The sequence below is a fragment of the Tenrec ecaudatus genome, chromosome 12, assembly GCF_050624435.1.
Source record: "Tenrec ecaudatus isolate mTenEca1 chromosome 12, mTenEca1.hap1, whole genome shotgun sequence".
Classification (NCBI taxonomy): Eukaryota; Metazoa; Chordata; class Mammalia; order Afrosoricida; family Tenrecidae; genus Tenrec; species Tenrec ecaudatus.
Window position 1 is genome coordinate 26,002,850 of NC_134541.1, and position 26,023 is coordinate 26,028,872.

At 49.5% G+C, this 26,023-nt stretch overlaps 1 protein-coding gene across 1 annotated transcript; it reads right to left on the bottom strand.

Annotated features, from left to right (window-relative positions):
- Positions 1–1,493: 1,493 nt before the first annotated feature.
- Positions 1,494–25,199, bottom strand: TGIF2 (TGFB induced factor homeobox 2). The gene is made up of 3 exons (XM_075563671.1): positions 25,026–25,199; positions 21,276–21,507; positions 1,494–4,167 (listed from the first exon to the last, which is right to left on the bottom strand). Exons 2-3 carry the CDS (start codon positions 21,465–21,467, stop codon positions 3,646–3,648), a joined length of 714 nt encoding a protein of 237 aa, XP_075419786.1. The 5' UTR covers positions 21,468–21,507; positions 25,026–25,199; the 3' UTR covers positions 1,494–3,645.
- Positions 25,200–26,023: the final 824 nt, after the last annotated feature.

Here is a 26,023-nt window from a genome sequence, read left to right on the forward strand (position 1 = left end):
CGTTCAGACAAAGGCAGGCCGGCCTGGCCCCTGCCCTCTGGGAGCTCTCATTTGAGTGTGACAACCGGGAGTGGAACTTTTGTTTTAGGTTGAGGTGGGACCAAGTTTCCTGGTGGTTTTGTGGTAGAGAAATCTACTCTCAAAAAGCAGTGGGTTAGATAAGCCTTCCCTTATCACCCCACTTCCATCACTAACCCCACAGTTTCCTGATCTTAGAACTGGCTATGGGGGCCAGGGTAACATTGATAACCTGGCTCCCACTAGCTACCAGACTAGGGGCAAGGAAAGGTGGGGCAGTCCTGGCACTGTGGTTAAAACACTCAGCTGCTAATCCAAGACAGCCGTTTGAACCCACAGCTATGCTGCGGGACAAAGGCAGGCTGCTTCTGCAAGGATTAGGATGTTGGAAAACCTGTGATATTGGCCTGTTAGATATTGTATCACTATGGTTCTTAAAGGCAGGAAAGCGAAAATGTTTTAACAAGCGTAAATGTATCTAAAAGCGATTTCCGAAATGTCCAGCTTCCGCTGGGTCATGGCCACATGACTCCACAGCCAGCTTCCATCACCTAGTGTTTACTCACTGCAGGGCACACCAACTAGGTGCTTGATGCATTAACTTCTTGTTTCAATTCTTTGAAACGTATATTAAAATATCCTTTCTCTTAGGCAGTTGAACCGCCCAAGTCACTTCCCCTTTTAGAAACTCCTTATGTAGAAATACTGAACAGTAGATGGTGAGCTATTCCCAATTCAAATAGTCTGGCCAGGCAGGCCTTGAAGACAGACACTGGGGCAAGTAAGCCTTTTAATTACCTCCATTTTCTTGTCTATAGAATGAGAACTCCAAGGGCTCAAGCAGAAAGAAAATGTTTTGAAAATGGCAACATTTGAGTTTGATACAATTGATGTATGGATTGTTATGAGCTATTTAAGAGCCCCCCCCCAAAAAAACGATTTTTCTTAAGTTTCACACACAAACACTTAGAAAACTCCAAGAGTTGATGAACATTCATTACTGTTGCGGACCTTGATTGGCACCATTTGGGCTGATGGAAATACAATTCATAACTAGCTTAAGCAAAAAAGGGGAATTTGTGATCTTAAGTAATAGGGAAGTCCCGAGGAGGTACTGTTTTTAGACATGACTGAAGCACCCATCTCATCAATGCTGACTCCACACTATGGTCATGCTCTTGCCTTGTTGCAGGGTGGAGAGTAAATGACCAGTTTCCTAAAATTACCTCCTTTCCCCTTTTGCTAATCTCACTTTGGCTGTTGCTTCCAAGGAATACTGACCAATCCATTGGGACACAGAACACTGCACACATTGGGAAGAGGGGCACAACACTACCAGTTTACGCCACTAGAGGGAGGGTGGGAAGAGCCAGAAGCCCTGCACAAACTCCACAAGTGTGCTGCTCTCTCCAGGCCTGGGCCAGCCGGAGTTGTAGCCAAGAATCACCTTACTCTGAAAACAAAACAAACCAACAAACAAAAACAAACTTTATTTGACAAAAGACAACAACAGAAGTTATTTACAGTAGTTTTTTGCTCAGATAATTCAATGGGATAACTGTGCTTTTCTCCGAGTCTGTCTCACAACCAAACCCAACAGGGGCTGTCCCACCCCTAGCCACCCCATTTCACACCTGGGGGAATGCCAACTGGAATTCAGCAGCATGGTCTCCCCCACTCTTCACCATCTCTGTTGCGCAGTTAACTGTGGGATGGGGAAAATCTCACCTCAAACCAATACTTCCCTAGTCCCCTGCTACAATACAAGCTCCTGGTTAACAGATGCAGGTGGGGTGGAAGAGACCAGGCCAGCAACAGCTTCCTAAGCCCTGTTCCCTCTTCCCCAGCTGGGTCTCAGGAGGGTGAGGGGCTCCCTTATCCCCATGGACACCAAGGAGTGGGCAGAAGGAAGAGGCTGGTGGGGGAGAGCACCAGGGAAAGTATCCATCGGAAAACTCTCCTGGAATAAGTAGCCCCCACTCCCACAGCAAGAGGTGGTGTGGGGGGGGGGATTCCTGCAGGTTTCAGGGGTCTTCTCAGAAAGGACATGCTGCTTGCCTTTCTCCTAGCCAGACCCACACGTCTGTCAAAGCCCAGGGACCCTCCCTTCTCCTCCTTGGGCTCAACACCTGGCAACCTCAGAAACCAGTCTGGGGTTTTCTGGCTTCTTGCTCCACCCAACAATGCTACTCTGAATAAGGCTGTTTAGGCTGAATAACCGCCTAGGATTAGTGTTTCTTAGGGTACATAAGGATGGGGTATATTGCCATTGAACACTGTCTGCTCTGAAACAGTAAGATAAAAAACGAGGTTTGTGGGGGGAGAATGACTATCTCTTTTACTGTGAAGTGGGGGGAGGGGGGCGGACCCTGCTCTCTGGCATTCCAACGTACAGTAAAGGTGCAACAGAGAGGGCGCAGGCAGAATAGCCTACCCGGGGCTTCTGCTCAGACAGCTGGGGGGGGTGTCGCCAGCTTCCTCCAGGAATCATTGTGGGAAAGGCGGCCTGCTTGAGGAGAACAGATCCCCGGCCACTAGATGGCTCACTTCTCTCCAAGTAGGAGCAGTGGGAATCTTTTGACATTTGGGCCCCAGCTAATGCAAGTTCCTATAAAAGAACTTACAACTCAGGTTGCAGGGCAAAGCCAGACAGGAATAAAGAAACAGGAAAATATTAGAAAAACAACAAAGAAACCCCTGCTGCTTCAATCTAGCTTACTCCCCACCCCCACCCCACCCCACCCCAAATAAAATAAAACAAAAACTTAAAACAACCAGCTGTCTGGTTTGATATCCTTCTCTGCTCTGTGCCTAGAAGGTTTGGTCAGATTCTCTGGAGGACCCTCTACCTTGGCTGAGAGAAGAGCCACAGGCCATAAAAGTTGTCTTCCTTTTTTGGTAAACCAAACCAGCAACACAGGAACCACCATTTGGAATTTCCCCACTACTTCGGGGCTTTAGCTGGTCCCAAAATAAAAGCCTGCTCTGCCTTGGGAAACAAATCCAAGTTCCAGTAGTGGGTCATTCCCAGTTCATCAGACTCCATCAGCAACAAACCCTCTTGCCCCACACCTGAGCTAACTACTTCCATTAAGGCAGACCACAGCAAAAAGGGGGAATGAGAGAGGTTAGCGAGAAAACCCACACATTCAACTGGAGTCGGTTCTGTTACACCTGCGGAGTTCTTTTCTTTTGTTCACACTTAGGAACTTGGAATGTCCACACTTGGCTTAAAAAGGTCCCCCCACTCAGGGACCACCGGAACCGGCAGAGGTGTGAACTTGGTGGGTTTCCTGAGTCCAGCCCTGGGAACCAGGCTGGCACAAAGGGAACCGGGGAGTCTCTGGAGAAGCAGCAGCAGCAGCAGCACCTTGCCCATCTCCAATCCCGTGAGGAGACCCTCCCCAGTGAGGAGGGGCCTGGAGACGGGGCAGAAGTCCATTGAGGAGAGGGCCCCATCACAGTGCAGTGACGCCACACGGCATATTCCTGCTGAAGACCTCCGGACAGAGGAGACGGTCCTGATGCTTGGCAGTGATGCATAGAAAACCCTCTGCGTGAAAGGGAACCCAAACGGAAAACCCAGGACAACTCGCTCGAGCCTCCAGCAGCCCTGGTGGCAGATGCCTACTTGGGGTTTTCAGACACCAAAGGGATGGGGGGGTGCAGCAAGGGCAGTGCTGGGTCCTGCTGCTTCTGAAGCTCCATCTCAGCAGCCCTCTGCAGCGCCACCTCCACCAGTAGCTGGAAGCTGCTGAAGTCCTCCTTGTCCTGCTCCGGGGGCGTGGGTGGCGGTGTGTTGAAGAGTCCACCTGTGGGGCTCCCAGCCTCTGCCCTGGTGAGCAGGGTGAGCGTGCTTCCAGGGGTGACCAAGGACTTGGGAGGCTCCAGCTCCCCCTGTGAAAAGGTAGCTGCTGGATTCTCCCCCTGGCCCGAGTGGAGGGGCATGGGGCACACAGAGAGAGAGAGCACACTGGTGGGGGTTGGGACAGACACAGCCATCACCGAAGGGCTGCTGCCCCGCGGGAGGGCCACATCTGAGGCCTTGCCCCCACGGCGGGAAATGGTGAACTGGTTAGGGTCTTTGCCATCCTTCCGAAGCATGTCTGGGAGAAGCCGCCGTCGGGCATTGATGAACCAGTTACATATCTGGAACGGACATAAGAGACTGCCATCAGTTCATATATTTGAAAATAGACATGCGACACCCTACTATTTTTTAGGCCCCACGAACAGAATGGCAGATGCAGTCATGACCCCAGCCCTCAAGAAAGGTTCATGGTGGGAAGAGACAGCTAAGCATGAAACAAGTGAATGTCACACAACAACTGTGATTTGCCAGTGCAGGGAAAGTACACGGTGCGGTTACAGTTAACAGGGACCCAATCTGGTTTTTGTGGAAAGTATCCTCTGAAGAAAAACATCTAAAATTGAGCACTGAAGATTATCAAGAAGGAAGAGCATTTGCTTTAGAGCAGCAGTTCTCAACCTGTGGGTCATGACCCCTTGTGTGTGTGTGTGTGGAGGGGGGGGAGTCAAATGACCCTTTCACAAGGGTCGCCTAAGACCTTCGGAGAACAGAGATTTCCACTCCTCTATCCATCTCCAAACGGGTCTGCCCACATAAGAACACCCAGCGTGAAGACTGTTACCCATGCTACACCATGCTTCAAGGCAAAATTTCATGTATTTGTCATTAAAAGAAATATTTCAGGGAGAGGGCACCGGGGAGGGGGTAAAAAAAAAGAGGACCTGATGCAAAGGGCTTAAGTGGAGAGCAAATGCTTTGAAAATGATTAGGGCAAAGAATGTACGGATGTGCTTTATACAATTGATGTATGTATATGTATGGATTGTTGTAAGAGTTGTATGAGCCTCTAATAAAATGTTAAAAAAAAGAATTATATGAGCCCCAATAAAATGATTTTTTAAAAATATTTTGAAATGATGACAACAAATATACAAATGTTCACGACACAATGGATGTATGTATGGATTGTTATATGAGCTGTATAAACCCCCAATAAAATGATTTTTTAAGAAGAAAAAAATTTCACAATATATAATTACATATTGTTTTTGTGATTCATCACTATGTTTAAATTATGGTTCAATCTGTAACAATGAAAAAATATCCTATCAAATATTTACAATTCATAACAGCAAAAGTAGTTATGAAGTAGTAACAAAAATAATTTTATGGTATGGATTGTGATAAAGAGTTGTATGAGCCAATAAAATAAATTTTAAATAATATGGTTGGGGGTCACCACCACATGAAGAACTGTATTAAAGGGTCATGGCTTTAGGAAGGTTGAGAGATCAACCTGTGCAGAGACCCCCTGGAAGGTGATAGGTAGGTAGCAGAGAAGGGAGGATAGTGTGGCTGGAGCTTGAGTGGAAACTTCTAGAAAAAGGATTTGGTTCTTTATTCTAAGGGCAATGGGAAGCCACAGAAGAACAGAGTGGAAGCAGGGAGCTGGGTTACTAGTTTAGATTCTGTTAGGGAAGAGGACAGATGTTTGATTGATCACTCTGGGAATGGCGAATCATGCAGTGGGTGGATGAAGTAAGAGAGCGGATGAGACACTCCTAAGGTTGGAGCAGAGTCTGACTGCAGGCCAGAGACTCAAAAGGCACAAGGGGACTGTCGTTTAGAAGACAAATCACTCTAGTTTTTAAGAGTGGGACCAGGTGGATGCGTACTCAACCAACACCCTTCAAGTCTTCCCCGTGATGCGGAGCAGCACTGAACCCAGCCCTGCTCTGCTGTGGCTGATGGTTTCATCTTCCGGGATCTACTCAAAAAGAATGGAATTTCTCCCTGCTGCGAAGCCATACATCTCTGCGTTGGCAAAATGAGTTGAAGTCAGGCATTCTTCTGGAACTTGCTGTCTGGATACGGGGGGGGGGCGGCTGGGGGGGGAGTGGGGGGCAGGGAGACATAGCTAACACCGTACTCCCCACCTGTTGGGACTTTAAACACTCCACCCTCATCACTGACTGCCAGTTCTCTACCATGTAAATGACTGCCACCCCTGTTCTAGAAAACGGCCGTTTGTCCCCTACCACCTGTAGGATCCAGTCCAGAGTCTGCAATCTGCCATCATGGCCTCCATTTCCAGCCACGCAGGCACTGACCTCCCACCTTCCATCCATCAGCAGGGTCGAACTGTACCTGCTCATTCCAGCCCTTGCTTTGTTTTTCACAAAATGGTCCAGGCCTGTGGACAGTGCATTCCTTCTTTCTGGAATGCCCTCCCCATATGGGAAATGCCTACCACTCCAAGCAGAGGCTGGCGCAAGGTATTAGACACAGGGCCTGGCATGGCCTCTTTCCTACCTGGGTAGATAGACACAGGGTAGCCGCAGTTCAGGAAGAATGTGAATACAGTCTCTGCACGTCAGAGAGCAACAGGCACCTGATCTTGGCATCATTCTTAACCTTCTAAAAGCATCCACCATTCCCACCTCCCCCCCCCCCAACATGACAAGATCAACTTTATAGAAACTCATTTCTGCATTATTGAGAAATAGGGATTAAATTAGAAACATTTCTTAGCTGCATGGCTAATGGAAGTGCACAAATCTAAAACCTGTTTCAAAACATCAATTCTTAGATGAACCTAGAGAGACAAGTAAAATAAGGATTCCTGGGGATACAGTGGGGGAGGCGGGAAGGGGAGCTGATAAAAGGGGCTCAAGAACAAGGAAAAGTGTCTTGAAACTGTGGTAGCAACTGTCCAATACCGCTTGATGTGACTGAAATGTGGGATAATGTATTAGCTCTCAATAAAATGTGGAGTATTTTAGGGGGTGGTGGTGGATCAATTCTTTTTGCTAAATAACCAAAACCAAACTCACTGTCACCAAGTAGATTCTGACTCAGTGACCCTATAGGACAGAGAAGAACTGCTCCTGTGAGTAAAATGCTGGCAGGAACTGCTGACCTTACGGTTGGCAGCCTAATGAGTAACCACGACGCCACCTGGGCTTATCTTGCTAATAGGCAAACACAGCCTTCTATGATCTTTTCTGGGCCGTCTCCTTCCAATCACTCTTGCCAACTCAGATGCCACTGGGAGAGGAAACATCAGAAACTGAGTGTACATGTGGGAGCAAAGGATGACATGGTACCCATACCCCTTTCCCAGCTTCCTGGGCACATTCCCTGCAGAAGAATTCACCAGAAGCTGCCATCCATTTACTAGTGAAGGAGCCCTGGCTACGTCTGGGGTAGCTCCAACCCACCAGCTGCTCGGAGGGGAAAGAAGAGGCTGGTTGCTCCTCCAAAGATGTGACCGTTTCAGGAACGCCTAGATAGGGCCTCCCTGAGCACAGCCTTAGAAAGGAGACAGGACAGTTCTACTCTGCCCAAAAAGGTGGCTATGAGCTAGAGTGAGTCTGGTTTGGGACATCGATGAGGAGCCCAAGGGGTGCTGGGGTTAAGCACTTTGGCTGCTAACCAAAGGTCAGTGATTTGAGCCCACCAGCCTCGTAGCAGGAGAAAGCTAGGGCAATCTATTTCTGTAAAGATTACAGCCACAGACACCCTGTAGGACAACTACTTTGTTCTATAGGGTGGCTTTGAACTGGAATTCACTCCATGGCAAGTGGTTAGGGATGTGTACAGAATGTTCCTCTACTAATCACACCAGCCTTAGGGATTTGACCATCTCAAATATTGCTGGTGAACTCAGCAGGAGTCCACCTGTAGCCATCTATCTCCAAACCTGGGTCTGTAGTCATGCCTCTCTGCACCATTTTCTGTGGGTGTAACTGGACCTACTACCTCTAACTTTCTCAGTAGGGCAGTCCAACGAGCACTTCTTAGCCTTCCCTCCGGCTCCCCTTTGTACGGCTTCCTGTTCATTCAGGCTGTATTTATTGCACGTGCGCGACGGTCAGGCCCCGTTCTATCTTGATACTGGGGTGATGCTTTTAAGAATTAAACATACCAGCACCCTGCCTGTGGAGTCTCCAGTCTATCTTGTCAGAGAGATGGATAAAAAACAAGCAGAAGAAGCACTGCTCAGTGCCAAGGAAGACAGGAACGAAGGAGAGGCATATAAGGACGAGAGAGAATGCCACCCCTAAACCCAAAGGACAAAAAAGAATTGGTGGCACAGGAAGTTTTTGGAAGAGGAATTTCTAGGTAGAGGAACCGGAAATGCCAAGTTCCTGAGGCAGAAGTGAGTTGTCTTGAAGAAGTGACAGAGGGAGAATGGCAGGTGTGAGTGGACAGAGCTGGTCCTGCTAGGCTAGAACACTGTGGCAAAGGGTTCAGGAGTCTATAAGAGGGTTAAACAGTGCCCACAAAACTCATGTCCACCCAGAACCTCAAGAATATGTCACTGGAGAATTTTGAGAATGACAAGGGCAACGAATGTATAAGGGTGCTTTAGTCAATTGATGTATGTATGGATTGTGATAAGAGTTGTATGAGCCCCTACTAAAAAGATTTATTAAATAAAAAAAAAAAAAGAATGTCACTGGAAAGAGTGTCTTTGCAGATGTGATTGGTTAAGATGAAGTCTTACTAGATTGGGGTAGCTCTTAGCTTCAGTGACTGATATCGTCGTAAGAGGCCGCACTGAGATACACACACGGGAGAGACAGTTACGTTAAGACAGGGAAGACTAGACTAGTGCAGCTCTAGGAGGCAGGCTCTTTCCCTCCTTCAGAGAAGCAGGGCCCTGATGAGACTTCTAGGATCCAGTTGTGAAAAAATTAATTTGTTGCTCTCAGATTTGTGGCTTTGCTACGGCACACCTAGGAAAATAAAATAGGATGTTTAAACCACAGATTACCATATTTATGGGGCCTACCACCTCCCTTTCAGCGAAAAAGAAAAGTATGCAGCACCACCCTGGAAGTGAAAACCTTTTGTACCCATAATCCATAATCCAAGTGGAGGTACCTGCTGCTGCAGGTCCCTGGATCATTCTAGCATCCCTGAGGGGCAGGGTAGCCACCTTGGGAAACATTGGTCTAAATAAAGGTGTCTTACACTGTTCCCAGTTGTGACCCATGACCCCTTTACGCCCAAAGTATTTGCAACATGGGCAAGGGCTGCCAGAAACACATAGGATTCTTTGTTTGACTTTAAGTTAACTGTTGGTCATTGTTTGCTCACAAACCCTTTCTTTAGTGCTAAGTTCTCACAACCCTCACGTCCACCTACGTGATGCCCTATGGGTCTTAAACACAGGCTTTTTAAAAACACCTTTATTGGCACATAGTTCATATGCCATACAATTCAATGCTTTAAATAAATCTATTTCAGAACATTTTCTTCTTTCCTGTACTCATTATCACTCCATTCCCTAACTTCTGCCATAGCCCTAACAACCATTAATCCAGTTATACAGATTATCTCTAAGGTTTACCTTGACTGGATTTCATAAAAAGAAAAATAGGCAAAACAACTCCATACATACAAATAATGAGTGAAAACAGAGAGAACCTCACTCATTCAGAGAGAACACAGAAACAATAGACCAGAAGGAATTTCGAATGGGTCAGAAGGGAGAACGAATGGGAGGTGGAAGCTGTCAGCCTCAGCCCCCCTGTCCCAGCGCACCCACGGCAGGGCTATTCATAGCCCGGGTCAGTGGCCAGAAGGGACTCGAAAGAGGCTTCATCCCTGGGGGCCTCTGCAAATGGATTTTGGATTTCCACTGTCACCCGTAGCCTTCTGCAAACTGGGTGCTCAGAATTTAAGCTCTGATACAGTTCTCCCTTGGATCCTGGATCCTATTATTTACAATCTTTGGGTCAAACAGGGTGGTGTGTTCCTTGCATGTAGATGTAGCTGAGACCTCACTTGGATGCCTGCTTGTTTTAAGCCAACCCTTTTAGACCCTAGATACTTTTTTCTGATAGCCAGGCACCATCTGCTTTCTTCATTAACACTTTGCTATAGCGCCCACATCTTCAGTGATCGCTTCATGAAGGCAAGTATTGAAGCAGCACCACATCAGAAGAATTAAGTGTTCTTAGATGCATGTTCAAAATCCATTCGTGTAGCTAATGTTAAATGCACATGCAACTCTTCTTGATATGAATGAATTATTGACTTGTATAACACGTGGATAAAGTGCTAATAAAACTTAAATAGAAGTAAAATCTAGTTTAAGCAGCTTTGGTCTGAACTGTACTCTGACCTGAATTTCACACTCTAGATCCTCCTCCTGGCTCCGTGTCTCCTCCATTCATAGACAGATCATTTCAGGACAGAACCAGCTGCTGTAGGGGAACAAGGCAAGCAGCTGTGCCCACTCCATGTGGGGACTTCGGATCAGTGGATCACTGTCATGATTAAAGGCCCAGCTTCCTCACAACTCCTATCATTTCCACCTCTATTAGCCACCAAGCTTCTTTCTTGGACTCCACCTTAGCCAAGAAAATCCTTGATTATGACATCTTCCCATGAGCTCTGTCCATCTGTCTCTATCCAACCAAAGGGACAGCCACCTACAGCAAGATCTAGTGCACCTGAAGTTGGAGTGGCTCTTTTCCCAGGTGACCCAGGGATAGCACCAGGACTCTAGGCAGAGCCAGAGTCTTCTTTGGGCCCTTTACTCCTTCTCCTTGCCCCATGCATCTTCATACACCCCCAACTTTGACCTTCCCAGTGTAACTGAGCTCTTGTACACAAGCAGGCTTCTGAAGACAAGCATGGCGAGGAATCCTGATTGGTGATACAAGGGGAAGAACCTCAAGTGGAAGCAGAACTGAGAACTGATTGAAGGAGGGGAACTAACTTCCATTAGGCATTGGTGGTACCAAGTACCATGCCACTTGCATTATACTTAATCTGCCCCCACAAAGCCTGAAAGGCATTGAGTGCTCGAGAGGAAGCCACTGCTTCAAGAGATTAAATAAACTTGCCCAAAGTTACACAGCCACCAAGTGGAAGAGCTGGAATTCAAACCCAGGCCTCTCGTGTCAAAGCTTCCACTGCGCTCCTGATTTCTGTTCTGTCCAAAGAGAGGACCGCAACAACATAACCATTATCATAATCCTCATGACAAACACTTGTTGCATGCAAAACAAATCGGGCTGCTTTAAACATCCCAAATCTAAGTACTCATTAGTCTTCAGCAACCTGTAAGACAGATATGTAAGATCTCCAGCTTATTAAGAATCAGGGCGGCCCTGCATCCTGTGGCCCCTTGGCTTGGTAACTTGCTCCAGGTCACACCCACAGCGGGCAGAAAGTCTGGGCTGTGATTCAGACAGCCTGGTGTCTGCGGCCTGTCAGGTGAGAAAAGGCCTAAAGAGAATGGGCCTGGGATTTTCCTCTTGGGTATATGGTATAGCTGCCACTTCCTGACCTGTGCTCACTGAGGGACGGGCATGAATCGAACCTGGAATGCAGGTGACATGGCTGCACCACAATGGCCTAGCCCATCAAGTGAAGTAGGGATGCATGGTGGTGCTGAGTGCTGCTAGCAGGTATGTCCCTCCAGGGCAGAACTGGCTCGCCGGCAGTGAGGTTTGGTTTGGTGTGGGCACCCAGGTTCAAGTTGTACCTCCCACTTGGGCTTGTGCGTCTTACAACAGCAGAAAATGCCCTGTCCCACAGCCAGCCTGGCAGCCTCCTGGCCATCTCGTCTCATCCAGATGGAAATGCACAGCTGACAGGGGCTGGGCTAGGGTGGGAGGCCTGCGTATGCCCGCCATCGCCAGCTGTGATAACAGGCTGTGGGGATTTCCTGTAGCCCCACTGCTCCAATCCCATGCTGTCAGTACAGGGCCATGTGACTCATGCCTACTCTAGGTCCTTGGGGAAGCAGTCGGGAGAATGCCAAGGTGAATTCTGTGATTGATGTGGTGTACAGGCTGGAGCGGGCTCCTGATGCCTGGAAGCCTGTCTCTCAACCATGCAGGGCCCTGTCTGCCGGGCAGCGCCCGTCAGGGTTTTCTTAACCAGGCCAAGGTGAAGGACATGGCAGAATCACCATAGCAAATGGGGACGGGAGAGGAGATTTGCCCAGGAAGCTGCTGAAGGCCAAGAGGGGGAGCAGGGCATGGGATAAGAAAACAGACTGCAATTCTGACTGTCTTTTCAGCTGCTACAGCAGGGAGAGGCGAGAAGGAGGGGGACGGGCTTGGGGGGGGGAGGCCTTCCCCAAACACAGGCCCTCAATCCAGCTCTAGGCGGAGACTAAAACATTCCACTGGCTTTTCATTCCATGTTTCACACATTTGAAGCCCCCTCAGATACGAAAGCAAGTTGAGTTCAGACACCAAGGTTTAGGGACCACTGGGGCTCCCCCACTGGTTTCTCTTAGGGGGCTCAGCCCAAAAAGCTTACACAAAAAGATTGAGATGAAAGGCCCTGAGGTGGGGCCCCTGAGGTGGGAGGTAAGAGGTCTTTGGAAAGGGAGTGAAAGGAGCCAAACTGGATGAGATGATGAAGAGGCCCAGGGCTAGGCCAGCCCACACCCACAGCCTTTCTCCCTCAGTGCCCTTCCACGGCAGCCCCTGCCCTGGGCAGCGGGGCCCTGACTCCATTCCGATGTGGCTTTTTCCTGGGAGTAGCCTTTCTTAACCCCACACCAGGGTGGCCCCCCGCTGCTTCCTTACCACCTTATCGCTTAAGAAACATTCACGTTAGTAATTAAATAACCACACTGAATTTCTGCATCTCGAAAGATGAGGCTTTCTACTCCTGTAAACCCATCGGGGCAGTTCAATTCTGTCCTTTGGGTCGGAACCGACTGGATGTCAGTGAGCGGAGCAGAACTAAGTCTGTCTCCCTACTCAGAAGGCTGGCTGCCAACTGGACTGGAGTGGTCCTGTTCTCTCTTCCCACAGTCCCCCCCCCCCCAGCACACCCCCAGTGCCTTTCATTCCAGAAGGGAGGGATGGAGGTGTGAACAGTACCTGCCCAGCTGGCTTCCCCTCCTCAGAAAGCAATCTCCTGAGTAATTTGAAAACTACAATCACTTCTCCCAGCTCTCCAAAACACTCGGTCAGTTCCAAAGCTGAGATGAGCTTACGACCCAGTAAGAAAAAAAAAAGGAAAAAGAAAACCACAAATCTTCCCCAACCAATTAGGTTTGTTTTAGAGGCTGTCAAAGGAACCTGAGAAAATCCTTTACAAAAGACTGTGTGTGTGTGTGTGTGTGTACACACCCAACAGGCTAGCCCCAGGCATGGACCAGCAAACCAGTTATTTAAATGATTCATTGACTTGCTAATGAGTGCTCTGGGGCGGGTTAAGGGAGACAAACAAAAGAGGAGCCTCCAGGGAGAGATAAAACAAGCTTGTGGAAACCAGGTGGTTGGTACTGGGGCTCATTATAATATTCTTTTGTTGGTATTTGAAGATGTCTTTAATAAAAGATTGTTTAAACTTTTAAAATTAAAGACAGGAGCAAGAGATGCCTCCAGGGACTTTAGTCCGTTTTTCCTGATTGATGAGCCACTTCATTTCCCCACTTCGGAGGTTCTCTGGTGATATTGCCAACACTTGATTTTCATTTTTGATCATTTCAGCCATCGTACATCCACCAAACAAAGCCAAGAATAGAGCAGGGTCCCTACTGTCCTATACGACTTTGCCCTGTGAATCAGGTGTGTGTGTGTGTGGGGGGGGTTATACAGCAGAATAGCAGATCATCTTTATCTGTGTAATCAATAACTTAACAAACCTCTCAAAGACCTGCCCTGCCCCTCCAAAACTCACAGGGGCAGTTCTACCCTGTCCTGTAGGGTCGCTATGAGTGGCATCAACTGACTGGCAATGAGTTTGGTTTGGGCTTCTCCCAAGTTAACACTGTCTACCCTCTAGCCTTGCTCCTTGGAGGCCATGACTGGGAGATTGTCCCATGTTCTTTGAAGGTATTCTCAGGAGAGACCTGCCCCGGGAAAGGACATCATGTTAGGGAAAGCAGAGAGGCAGCCGCACAAAGGAAGACCAGTGACAAGATGAATGGACGCAGTGGCTACAACAGTGGGCGCAGAGAACGAGTGTCCGGAACTGCAGTGCTTCTTTCTGCTGCACACAGGGCTGCTGCGGGGACCTGCCACCACCAGCTCCTCAGTGATCGCTTCTTTTTCTCCTTTGCCTCCCCCATCCAGGGACCCATCACAGTGTTTCTTCTGGTCTGAACACCTTTATCTTCACTCTTGTTCCTAACCGTGGTCTCATACAAGTATCTGTCCTTTGTGATTGACTAGTGTCACTCAACATAATGTGCTCAGAATCCATCCAGGTCTTGAGATGTTTGTTTCATCATCACTCTGGTGATGGATGCATCGTATTCCAATGCGTGTACGAACCAACGTTTCTTCATCCATTCTTCCACTGGTGGGCTGTTAGCTCGTTTCCATCTTCTTGCTATTGTGAATAGATGCACATGGATGTGCATAACTGCTTATGCTTTGTTCCTTACTTTTTAGGTATATACTGAATAGATGGACTGCTAGGTCCTGTTTGAGGAAGTGCCAATTCCGTTTCCACAGTGGTCCTACATTTCACAGTCCCACCAGCACGCATGAGGCTCTCAATCTTTCTGCACGCTCGCCAACATTTGTCGTTTCTTGTTCTTGTGAAGCTCGTCACCAAAGCGGGGGAAGGTAGGACCGGGACTGGGGGTCTGATCTGGGTCTCTCCAGTGGCTGTGCGCATGAGTATTTCACGTTTGTCTTCTCAGGTACACTGTCTTCTGTCCATTTTTAAAATGGATTATTCTTCTTTTTCTTGTTGCAATGTTGAAATTTTCTGTAGATTGTAGGTATCAGCCATTGCCAAAATTTTCCGAGTTTGTGGGCTCTTTATTCTTTTGATGAAGTCTTCTGATGCGCACCAGTGTCTGTCATTTTTAGGCGGTCACAGCCACCTATTGCATCTTGCTTTCCATTTTGCTTGATAGTGTGTTCCTGCCATGTAGTAGGGCCCTGCATTTGTCCATATTTCTTCACGGGTGTTCTTCATAGTTCTTGCGTTTACATTTAGGGCGCTAATCCAGTGTGTTTGTTTTTGTAGAGGTAGTATGGGTCCTGTTTTTTTTGAAATGGAAATCCAGTTTTACCAGCACTATTTGTTGAAAAGACTGTCTTATCTTATCCCCATTTAATGTATTTTGGCCCTTTGTCAAAAACCAGTTGTCTGTGAATGGATGGATTTATTTCTGAGTTCTCTACTCTATACCATTGGTCTATGCAACTCTCATTTTGTACCAGTTTCTAGGCTGCTTTGACTGTGCCTATGTCGTAAGGCTTTGCCAACTGGGCAGTAAAGGCCTCTCTAAGAGCATTTTTTTTAGTTAGCTGCTGGCTCCCATTCTGAGACTATATGTGTAACAGAACTAAGTGTTGCCTGGTTCGGCCAGCCCTCACCAATTGTTTGAACCCATTGTTGGACACAGCTGTGTTAATCCATCTCATTAAAGGTCTTCCCTGTTTTGTGGACTCTATATACCAGGGGTTCTCAGCCTGTGGGTCGAGACCCCTGGATGCGGGCGTGTCAAACAATCTTTTTACAGTGGTCACCTAAGACCATCAGATGGTTCTAAGAACGGAGACACCGCTCCTCTCTCCTCTCCAGGCAGGCCGGCCCACATGAAGATACGCCTACATACAAGAACCCGGCATGAAGACTGTTACCCATGCTACAAGACATTTGTCATTAAAAATAAATATTTCACAACATATAATTACATATTTTTTTTCTTTGCTTCCTCATGTTTTTTTAAAATCGTTTTATTAGGGGCTCATACAACTCTTATAACAATCCACACATACATCAATTGTGTACAGCACATTTGTACATTCACTGCCCTCATCATTCTCAAAACATTTGCTCTCCACTTAAGCCCCTGGCATCAGCTCATTTTCCCTGATGAACCTTTGATAATTTATAAATTATTATTTTGTCATATCTTGCCCTGTCCGATATCTCCCTTTACCTGCTCTTTTCTGTTGTCCGTCCCACAGGGAGGAGGTCACATGTAGATCCTTGTAATCGGTTCCCCCTTTCCAACCCAACCTCCTTCTACCCTCCCAGTATCGCCACTCACACCACTGGTCCTGAAGGGATCATCCGCCCTGAATCCCCTGTGTTTCTGGTTTCTTTCTGTACCAGTGTCCATCCTCTGGTCTAGCCAAACTTGCAAGGTAGAACTGGGATCATAATAGTGGGGCGGGAGGAAGCATTTAGGAACTAGAGGAAAGTTGTATTTTTCATCATTGCTACATCGCACCCTGTCTGGCTCGTCTCCTCCCTGCGACCCCTCTGCAAGGGGATCTCCAGTGGCCTACAAATGGGCTTGGGGTCTCCACTCCGCACTGCCCCCCTCATTCACTATGGTAAGATTTTTTTGTTCTGATGATCCCTGATACCTGATCCCTTCGATACCTTGTGATTGCACAGGCTGCTGTGTTGTTCTTCCATGTGGGCTTTGTTGTTTCTGAGCTACATGGCCGCCTGTTTATCCTCAATCCTTTAAGACCCCAGATGCTAAATTTTTTGATAGCCGGGCACCATCAGCTTTCTTCACCAATTACCTATTGATTTTGTGATTAACCACTATGTTTTAATTTGTACCAATGAAAATATATCCTGCATACCAGATATTTACATTATGATTCATAGCAGTAGCAAAATTACAGTGGTGAAGTAGCAACAAAAATAATTTTATGGTTGGGGGTCACCACATGAGGAACTGTATGAAAGGGTCGCGTAATTAGGAAGGTTGAGAACCACTGCTCTATACTTTACCAAGCATGAAATCTTTCCAGTGATTTGTTCATTGCATAGTCCACATCCTTCCGTAACATTGCAATTCAAACGTATTGATTCTTTTTTGGGTCTAAACTAGTGGTTGACCTTTTATCATCTTCAAGACCATTGGCATGCTCCCCGACTACATATTCTGAATGTCTTCCAACTTTGGGGCTCATCTTCCAGCACTGTGCTAGATAATATTCTGTTGTGATCCTTAAGATTTTCATTGTCTTATTTTCTGAAGTAGACCACCAGAATTTTCCTCCTTTTGTCTCAGCTCGGCTCAATGCCATTGAGTCAATGCTGACTCATAGTGACCCCTGTGGGGTGGGTCTTAAGACTTTAACTGTCTACAGTCGAAAGCCCAGTATCTTTCCCTTGGAGCTGCTGGTGGTCTTGTTCTGCAGACCATGCGGATAGCAACCCAATGCTTAACCACTAAACCACCAGGGCTCCCTCCATGTCTTAGCTTAAAGTTCTGCTGAAGAACCTCTACCATGGTGACCTAGTTGATATTTGAAATTCCAATGGCATAGCTTCCACAGCATCACAACACACAGGATGACACACTATGACAAACTGACCGACTGGTGGCAGATCTAGTTTTAAAAAATACTATTGCCTTCAAGTCAATTCTGGCCAAAGAGATGTTATAAGATGGAGTAGAGGGGTTTCCAAGGTATAATCTTCATAGAAGCAGACTGCCACATATTTCTCCCAAGGAGCACATGGTGGACTCAAACCACTGGTCTTTCAGTTAGCAGTCAAGCACCGTTGAGCCCTGTTGCTCTAGAGCAGGGGTTCTCAAACTACAGCCCGTGGGCCACATGCAGCCCACCGAGGATATTTATCCGGCTCGCCGGGTGTTTTTGCCCAGTTTTGTATTTTACTTTAAAATAAGTTATGTGCAGTGTGCATAGAAATTTGTTCATAGTATTTTTTAAAACTATTGTCCGGCCCTCCAAAAGGCCCTAGGGACAGTGAACTAGCCCCCGTTTAAAAAGTCTGAGGAGCCCTGCACTAGAGGTGGACGTAATCAGGAGTCAGGCAGAGGTGGGAGGAAAGCTGTCTGTGCCAACAGCTAGTGATGTGGGAACACAGAACAGCCAGGGATGAGGCTCAAGGTGCCAAAAGGGCAGGTGATGATGCCATCAAAGCCACGGGAACCAATGGATGGTTTTAAGTAGGATAATGGCCAGTGTTCAGATGATATGGTTTGGACCAAGATAGGAAAGAAGCCATATTCCAGAATATGCATGGGTGAAATGTATAGGAGTTGGAAATTGGCTAAATGAACAAAGAAGGGCCAGTAAGGAAAAACCTTTGAGAAAGAAAAGAAACTTAACTTGGAGAAGTTATCACTTCCCAGTAAGGGAATTGAGGTCTTAAGCTGATGCTAAATTATCACCTACATGTGGATGATTTGAGACTCACTGAAAGACTTTCTGTCCAGGGAGAACAAGATTGTCCCTCCTGCTGTTCAACTCCCAGCAGGACTGTAGCAGGGTGGCCCCAGTAGAGCGTCCCTCCAGGGGGTGTTGGGCCACAGCCTGCCCCTGCTTAGAGGCCTCCAGGAGTGGGTTACTCCTTGCCCCAGACCCGAACTTCTCCCAGTGAGAGCTGAGGGAATTATGTCTTAGGGGACCACTTGTTCTCCATAAGTGTGCTTTGAATTTGTATTTTCATTGTGATCCAGACTAGGAAAGCCATGGCCTATGGCAATAGATTTATTTCACTCAAAAGCTAAGTCTCTAGAAGTTACTAAAGTACCTTCTGACATTTTAAATGCATTTAACCAGTTTTATGTTTGCACATACTTAAGTGATATGACAATTAAAACAATGCTGGTTAACACTTTGGAGGGAAGAAGGGGCTCATGAAAAGTATTTTCTTTAAAAGCCGTCAGTACATTACTCATCTGAGAAACAGTCTGCAGACAGAGTAATTCCAGTATAGTGTGGCCCATGGTCTAACAGGACAGTGCTGGGGGAGGAGGGGTGGTGTCAGAGAACTCTTCCTGAGAAACCACAGATGCTGAACCCAAAGGGGTGGCATAAGGAAGAGTCCACGGCTGTGGATGGTTGTCCAGAGCTGCCTCGGTTCTCTTTCAAATGCTGAGATGACACAGAAATACAGTGGGTGGCTTTGACAAGCATCTTTATTGAGGAGCGTGAAGTCCAAATCCAGAGCAGAGCCGGCATCCTGAACTTGGACTTCTAGCCTCAGAAATGGTGAGAAGATGGTTATTTGTTAAAGATATCTACTTGTGGTATTTCTGTGACAGCAGTACTAGAGAAGTAATACAAGAGCCAAGGGGGAAGGCCTGAAAGCCAGGAGTTCAAGGGCTCAAAGTCTTGGAGGAACTGACTGAAGAAGCTGGCTAACTCCTAGTTTGGACGATCCAAACTCAGTCCTGATTGATGACAGCGGCTCTGTGGAGTGCACGATTCAATCAGCTTGGCACTTTGGGGCTAATACAATGGACTGAAAGAACGAGACTGGATCAGAGAGAGGAGCACAGGAACTACAGCTCTGCATCATCCTGGCTCTCAGACTCGCTCAGAACCCTGTCTAGATCAGAGAGGTGCACACAAGCTGTAGATGTGGGCAATCTTGGCTCTCAAGTTAGCTCAGGACCTTGTCTCAGTTCTGTCTCTCCCCCAGATCTTTCTGCAAACCTATGTGACCAGATCTGCTCCAGCACCTTCACTCTAAAATAAAGATACCCCTTGAGGGTAGGAACGTGTCTGATCCCTCTCTGGAGCCCCAACCCGGCCCAGCACAGTGGGAGTGTTCTGTGGAATGCTAGAAGCTACCAGACACACCTTGGGTCTGCCCAAGACCTTGTGACCTAGGAGAGATGAGGAACCAGAACATGGGAGTGGAAGCACCCACCACGAGCACTAAACTCTTCTCAATCCCTCTTCTTTACAAAAAAGTGCTACAAATCACCTCTCCCTGGTTCAGATGAGGAAAAAGAGGCTTGGGGAGGAGGCAGGGATTGGGCCGAAGTCCAGGCTTCCTCTTGCGAGGAAGATGGGATCCGAGTCAAAGTCTACAACTATGTGTGACCCTAGAGCCTTTCTTGTAGGCAGGCTATAAGTTCTTGCTGCCCAGCAAGTGAAGAGACAGGAATTCCCAGGGCCAAATCTACACCACGAGGCTTCCTGAAGGAGGGGTAGTTGGGACTTGAAGCACTTGGAGCTTTGGCGCTGGGGTAAAGGAATGTACTGTAAAGACAGCCCTGTAGGGTGGACTGATGGATTAAGAAAGGACAAAGGTGGAAAGAGGCAAGGAGCTTGGGGAGGAGAGGCTTGTCTGGCTCCTGATGAGGGCCTGGGCCTCTGGTGCTGAGAGCCTGCTCTGTGTCTCCCGGGGAGGTGAGAGGCAAACTGAAGGTCAGTCTGTATGGTGGCCCACGGTGGCCCACCTCACAGAATGAGGAACAAGGACGTCTGAAGAGAAGTTACTTTAATGATTTTTAAAGACTATCTTTTAAGCATATCTGTGTAACCTGGTCTACCAAGAATTTTTACATCTAGGGAAGATTTTTCGTGTGTGTGTGTGTGTGTGTGTGTGTGAGAGAGAGAGAGAGAGAGAGAGAGAGAGAGAGAGAGAGAGAGAACGAGCGCTCGGGAGTTAAAGTTTACAAAGCAAATTCCACTCAACAATTCATCCGCATTTGTTCTTCTGTGACACTGATTGCAATCTCCACAAATTATTAATACTCTTCTCGGTTCTTTTCAGTGTTTTTACCATTTAGACCATCTTTCCAAACACTGGCCTTAGGAGGTTTACCCCTGGGGCAAATGCTGCCAGGTGACCTCATGGGATTGATTGCTCCCAGGAGTAATACCTTCCGGTTCAGCCTTCTAGGCTGTGCCTGTCTGTCTTTGGCTGAACTGGAGCCCCAGGGATGAGTTCTTCGGCCTGAGGGGCTAGAGCAGTGGTTCTCAACCTTCCTAATGCCAGACTCTTTAATACAATTCCTTATGTGGTGGTGAACCCCCAACCATAACATTATTTTCGTTGCTACTTCATCACTGTAATTTTGCTGTTATGAATCAGGTCACCCCTGTGAAAGGGTTGTTGGACACCCAGGTTGAGAACTGTTGGTCCAGAGGGAAGATTATAAATTCTACTTTACAGATGGAATCAAGAGCACCCTTTCCTGGATGAGATCCCAATTCTTTTACCCACTGAAAGCAAAGTCCCACCCAAACATGGCTCTGGGGCTGGGGCTGAATCCCAGACATTCAACTATGTCTCCCTTTCCCACGCTCCACCTGCCTTCCACATTAATGTGGGTCCCTCAGCATGAGTAACGGTTCCTTCCCTCTTCAGAGTACTAGAGTCTGAAATCCTGCCGTGCCCTCATTTCTTGGAGCCTCCCATGGAGGACGGCAGGCTGGCCCTTTCACTGACCCAAGAAGCAACAAGCCTAGAGAGTGGAGGTGATGGGGCCAGAGCTAGAACCTAGCCCCCCTGACACCTCCTTGACGGGATCCCCTCTTACCTGCAGCACGGACAGGTTGGTCTGTCCAGAAAGGCTCAGCTTTTCCTGCTCTGAGGGGTAAGCGTTGTAGCGGTGCAAGTACAGCCAGTCCCTGAGGATCTTCACAGACTCTTTGGGCAGATTCCCCCTCCGCTTCCTCTTGCCCGCCAGGGAGAGGGGGCCTTCGTCTTCACCCACATCACTGTCTGACATGGTGGAGGTCTCAAGGGGCTAATCTGCGCCTCGAGGAAGCCTGGAACACATGACACAGGGGTTGGGAACAGGAACACCAATCACTGCCTCACACCCGTTTCCCGATCCCCACCCCCCACCGCCCAACACACCTCTCATCACTAGAGTCTGGGAAGCCAGAAGCCGAAGCTTCACAATTCAGTCTCAGGCCACACCACAGCCTGGGCAGGCTGGAGAGGACGATTCCAAGTAGTCGGAAGTCAATTAGTGAACTGAATGACAGCTCAAGGCTAGAAAGAAATTACAGCTACCCATGAGGCCTACCATTCCTCTGTTTCAGCAGGGGGGGGGCACTTTACATTTAGTATCTCATTCAAAGACTCACAAAGCCCTTGTGAGGGAAAGGGGGCTATTATTTTATAGAGAGGTCAGCAACTCCCAGGGAGATTTAAGAGAGTGCCCAAGATCCTACCACCATAAGGCTCAGCAATTTCAGTGTTTACATGAGTGAAATGAAAACACATCCACATAAAACCTTGTTCTCAGCAGCATTATTTTCGACAGCCAAAAGTATAATTAAATGTCCATCAATGTGATACTGTGTTCATAAAAGTCAAAAGAAGCCCAAGCATTCCCTGTTGAGTCAATTAAGACTCAAGAGGATCCCACGTGGACATTGCAGTTAGCCACTCCATTACTAACCAAAACATTTGTAGTCCCAGCCTACCCACAAGTACCTCAGAAGACCTACTTCCTAAAGATCCTAGCCTCTGAAACCTGTGAATGAAGCTCTACTCGGCACATGAGGGCTGCTACGAGCTCCTCAGAATGGAATATTATTTTGCCATAAAAGGAGCGGAGTTATAGTTTAAGCCCCACCCCCGAAAATGTGAATATTAAAAATATTATGCTACATGAAGGATGCCAGTCACAAAAGACTATTATTACATATTCCCATCTGTATGAAGTATCCAGAAAAAGAAAATCTGTAATAGGAAGCAAAAAAAAAAAAAAAGGAAAATGTAAGGACAGAATTGCTAAAGATACAGAGTTTCTTTTTAAGAAAAATGCTCTAAAATTAACTGTGATAAACTTGTCTGAAAACATACTAAAGATCATAGAATTGTACACTTTGGATAAATTCTATAGTGTATAAATTATATCTCAATAAAACCATCATTTAAAAAGAATGGAAAAAAATCTACCGCTAGGCAGTAAAATCCTGTTATGACCTCAGAGCCCAGGATCGGGACTACCATTTTGCCTTCCAGGTCTCTGAAGTAACTTGGAACTCTATAGACCATCCTGGCCCTGCAGCCACCCACGCAACACTTACTGAGCACCTACTGTGTACCCACCAGAGAGTGATCCCTGTTAGTGTTTCCCATTCTCCTTTGTCACTTAGTCCCAGCTCCATTTGACAGTCACCCTGGGCAAGTTGTCTCCCTGCTGTCTGGACTTAGTCCCCCCCCCATCCCTTTTCATATGTCACAGAAAGAAAGCTAGACAACCCAGCTCAGCTGCTCATTCCTGTCCACACATGCAAAATATATTTACATTTTAAAAGCAAAAGTTCTAAGCCAAACTGATGCCAGAATCTCCAGGCTCCTCCCTCCTCAGCCTTTTAACAGCTCCCCCAGCCAGACTCTGGCATCTCCTAGGTTTTGTTTCCTGGACTTGGGCTGGAGCCCAGATCTCTGGGCCGGCTGGCCAGGCTTTCGAGGGAAGGGTCTACTCTCCCAATCAGGCCACCTGGAGGTGAGAGGGGCCCTAGTTCTAGGTGCCACTCCTCAGTAAGGATAGCAGGCTATTTCCCAAGGGCAGACGTTTCTAGGTGGCTAGGGCAGCTGGGCTCTCGGATCGAGGATGCGGCCCTGGTAAGCTATGAGTTTGCTCAAGGTTATCTGTACAAATTCCACTCTGGCTGCCAGCCAGGTCCCAGTCTACAGGATTCCTGAAGCAGACCGTGGGGATGGCCCCGCTCTACACAACCGCTGCACCCCCGTCAGCCTACAGCCCAGACAGGTCCCCACATAGATACCCCCAACTCGCACTTAGCTACACACACAGCTTCTGCAAACGAAACAAACAGCACTCAAGAGAACTTTCACCAACCCACCGTGCAAACATTGCAACTCCCATGATCCTTACCGACACACAGCGCACACACACCCAGCCTGCACACCCCCTGTCTCTCACCGCAACTGTGATCCACGCAGCCAGCACAATGCCTGGAAATCCGCCCACCCATGAACTCCAACCGACCTGCCCACCCACGAGCTCTCTGGACACGGCGAACGCCAGACGTCATCACACCAGCGGTCGGTTCTTCGCCTCGCTGGCCTGCGGCAGTACTTTCTCTGCACAGCACCCCACACTCCCACGACGCCGGCTGCAGCCACTCCCGCAGGAACTTTCTGACCACTCCCCCCGCGCCCCCCCACCCCCGCGCTCGCGCTCACATTCCCAGCAGTTCACACAAAGCGCGCAGCCTCCCCCGCTCTCGGACCAGGACGAAGCGAGCACATGGCTCCCAGGGCAGCTAGGCGTCCGCCAGCACTTGGGGCGCCCACACCCCCGGCCCCGCAGCCCTGGCCAGACCTGTCCCCAGCTTCCCCGCAGGCCCGAAATCCGGGCAGGGCGCAGACTCTGGAAGAAAGAAAACTCACGTGTATGTCCTGAGGCTGGAAAAAGTTTGGTTCCCACCCCCTTCCCTGCGCTCGGCGCAGGCTGACTTCGGGGCGCGGGGCCGGCCGAGCGTGCGCGCTTGGCTTTGTGCTCCGAACTCGGCCCGGAGGGGGAGGGGAGAGGCTGAGCTCCCACCTCCGCGCCGCCCCCCAACCCAGCGCCCGGACTCCATGTTGGCCGCCCCCGGCCCCGGGGACTGCGCGCTGGCCCCGCGGGAGGCTCGGCTCACTCTCGGGGAGGCCGAGGGTCCCGGCGCCACAAACTTTCTCCGGGTAGCCAGCCCCACGCGCCCTGCTCTCTTGGCCCGCCTGGGAGTGACAGATGCCTCGCAGACAGACTTTCCTTTGTTTCAAAGGAAAGGGGAACTCGCGCGGGCTCCCCAGCGCCCCCGCTCCGGGCCCTGCCCGCGGCCCCCACCCCAGCTGTCACTCTCAGTGGCCCCCTCCCCGTCGCGGCCGCAGGGGGGGCCCAGCCGGCGGTTAGCAACGTGCACTTTTGAAACCAAACAAACCCGCCCCCCGCGCGCCCTCCGCAACCGGGGCACGGGCGGCCCTCGCCGGGGCTGGGATCTCGGGGAACTGGGGGCCCCCCAAAAGAGGCCCCGAGCGAGCTTTCCCCGGGGGTCTTGCCCCCACGGGGGCCCCGCCAGCACAGCGCAGTGGAGCACTCACAAACGCAACTCCAACGCACACACCCACCACCCCACACGGCGGGACGACGCCCCCTCCCCCGCGCGGCCGAGAGCAAGAAACTTTCCAAGTTGTCCGCGCGCCCCTCGGCCCCCCCGGCGCCCCGCACGGACTCCGGCGAGCAGCTCCCCGGCCCACGCGGCCTCGGGCTCCGTGCCGGCGGCCTGGCAGCGGCCGGGGCCCGGCGGAGCGCGCGGCTTACCTGCCTGGCTGACACTCGGCCTGACAGCTCCGGGCTGGAAAGCACCTCGCGGCCTGACGTCAGATCCCCTCTCCTCCCCTGCACGCTCCCGGCGCCCTCCCCCACCGGCCAGAGGGAGAAAACAAACTTTGTGCGGAGCGCCGAGAGCTACGCCCACCCCCCGGGGCGGGCCGGCCGGCCGAGGGGCTCCGCCCCGCCCACCGCGCCCGGAGGGGCGGGGCCGCGCGGGCACCGTCTTCCTGCGCCCCCCACCCTCAGGAATGCCACATGGCCAACGGGGAGCCGTGGTGGGAGCCTGGCTCGGGGGCAGGAAGTGGACCCGCGCCTCCTTGCGGCGGGCGTTTCCGGAGCGCCTACTGTGTGCCCCCCGCTTCGGTGGGGGCGCCGGCCGAGGGCAGAGATCCGACGTCTGTGAGTTCGCTGCCATGGTCAAGGTGTCATCGCGACCCTATGGCTGTGCCCATTGCTCCGAGAAGGAACTGAGGCCCAGCGAGTACAGCCTGCTGGAGCCACTGATGAGGCTGTCTGCTCTAGAGAGATGGAGGCGCTCCGGAACCCTGTAAAGGGTGGAAACCCACCGCTGACAGGGGGCTTGTGGCTTGTAAGGGGCTGGCTTCCGAACGCGACGCCCCTGCAGCCTTCTAGGGCCGGTGGTGTCCGGAGGAAAAGGTGGTTGTGAATCCCCCAGCACCTGGCCCAGGGAGCGGCCCGAGGGCTTACCACCCAGTGCTGAGGAGCACGGAAACACAACGCAGTGAAGTAGCTTCTCCGTTAATCCGAGAAGGTGGCATCGCTGGTCTATGTAAGTCACCGGTCACACATTGAAAGGTTGCTTGACTTGTCTTTTGTCACACAGCCAAGGAGCCTCTGGGTGACTGGTTCTTGAAGGAGGTTCATTAATCATCTCCCAACGCCCCTGGCTGGTTTCTTTTCCTTCCTCTGCCTGTACAGCCCAACACTAGGATGGTTCCCTTGAACAGAGATTCTCAACCTGTGGG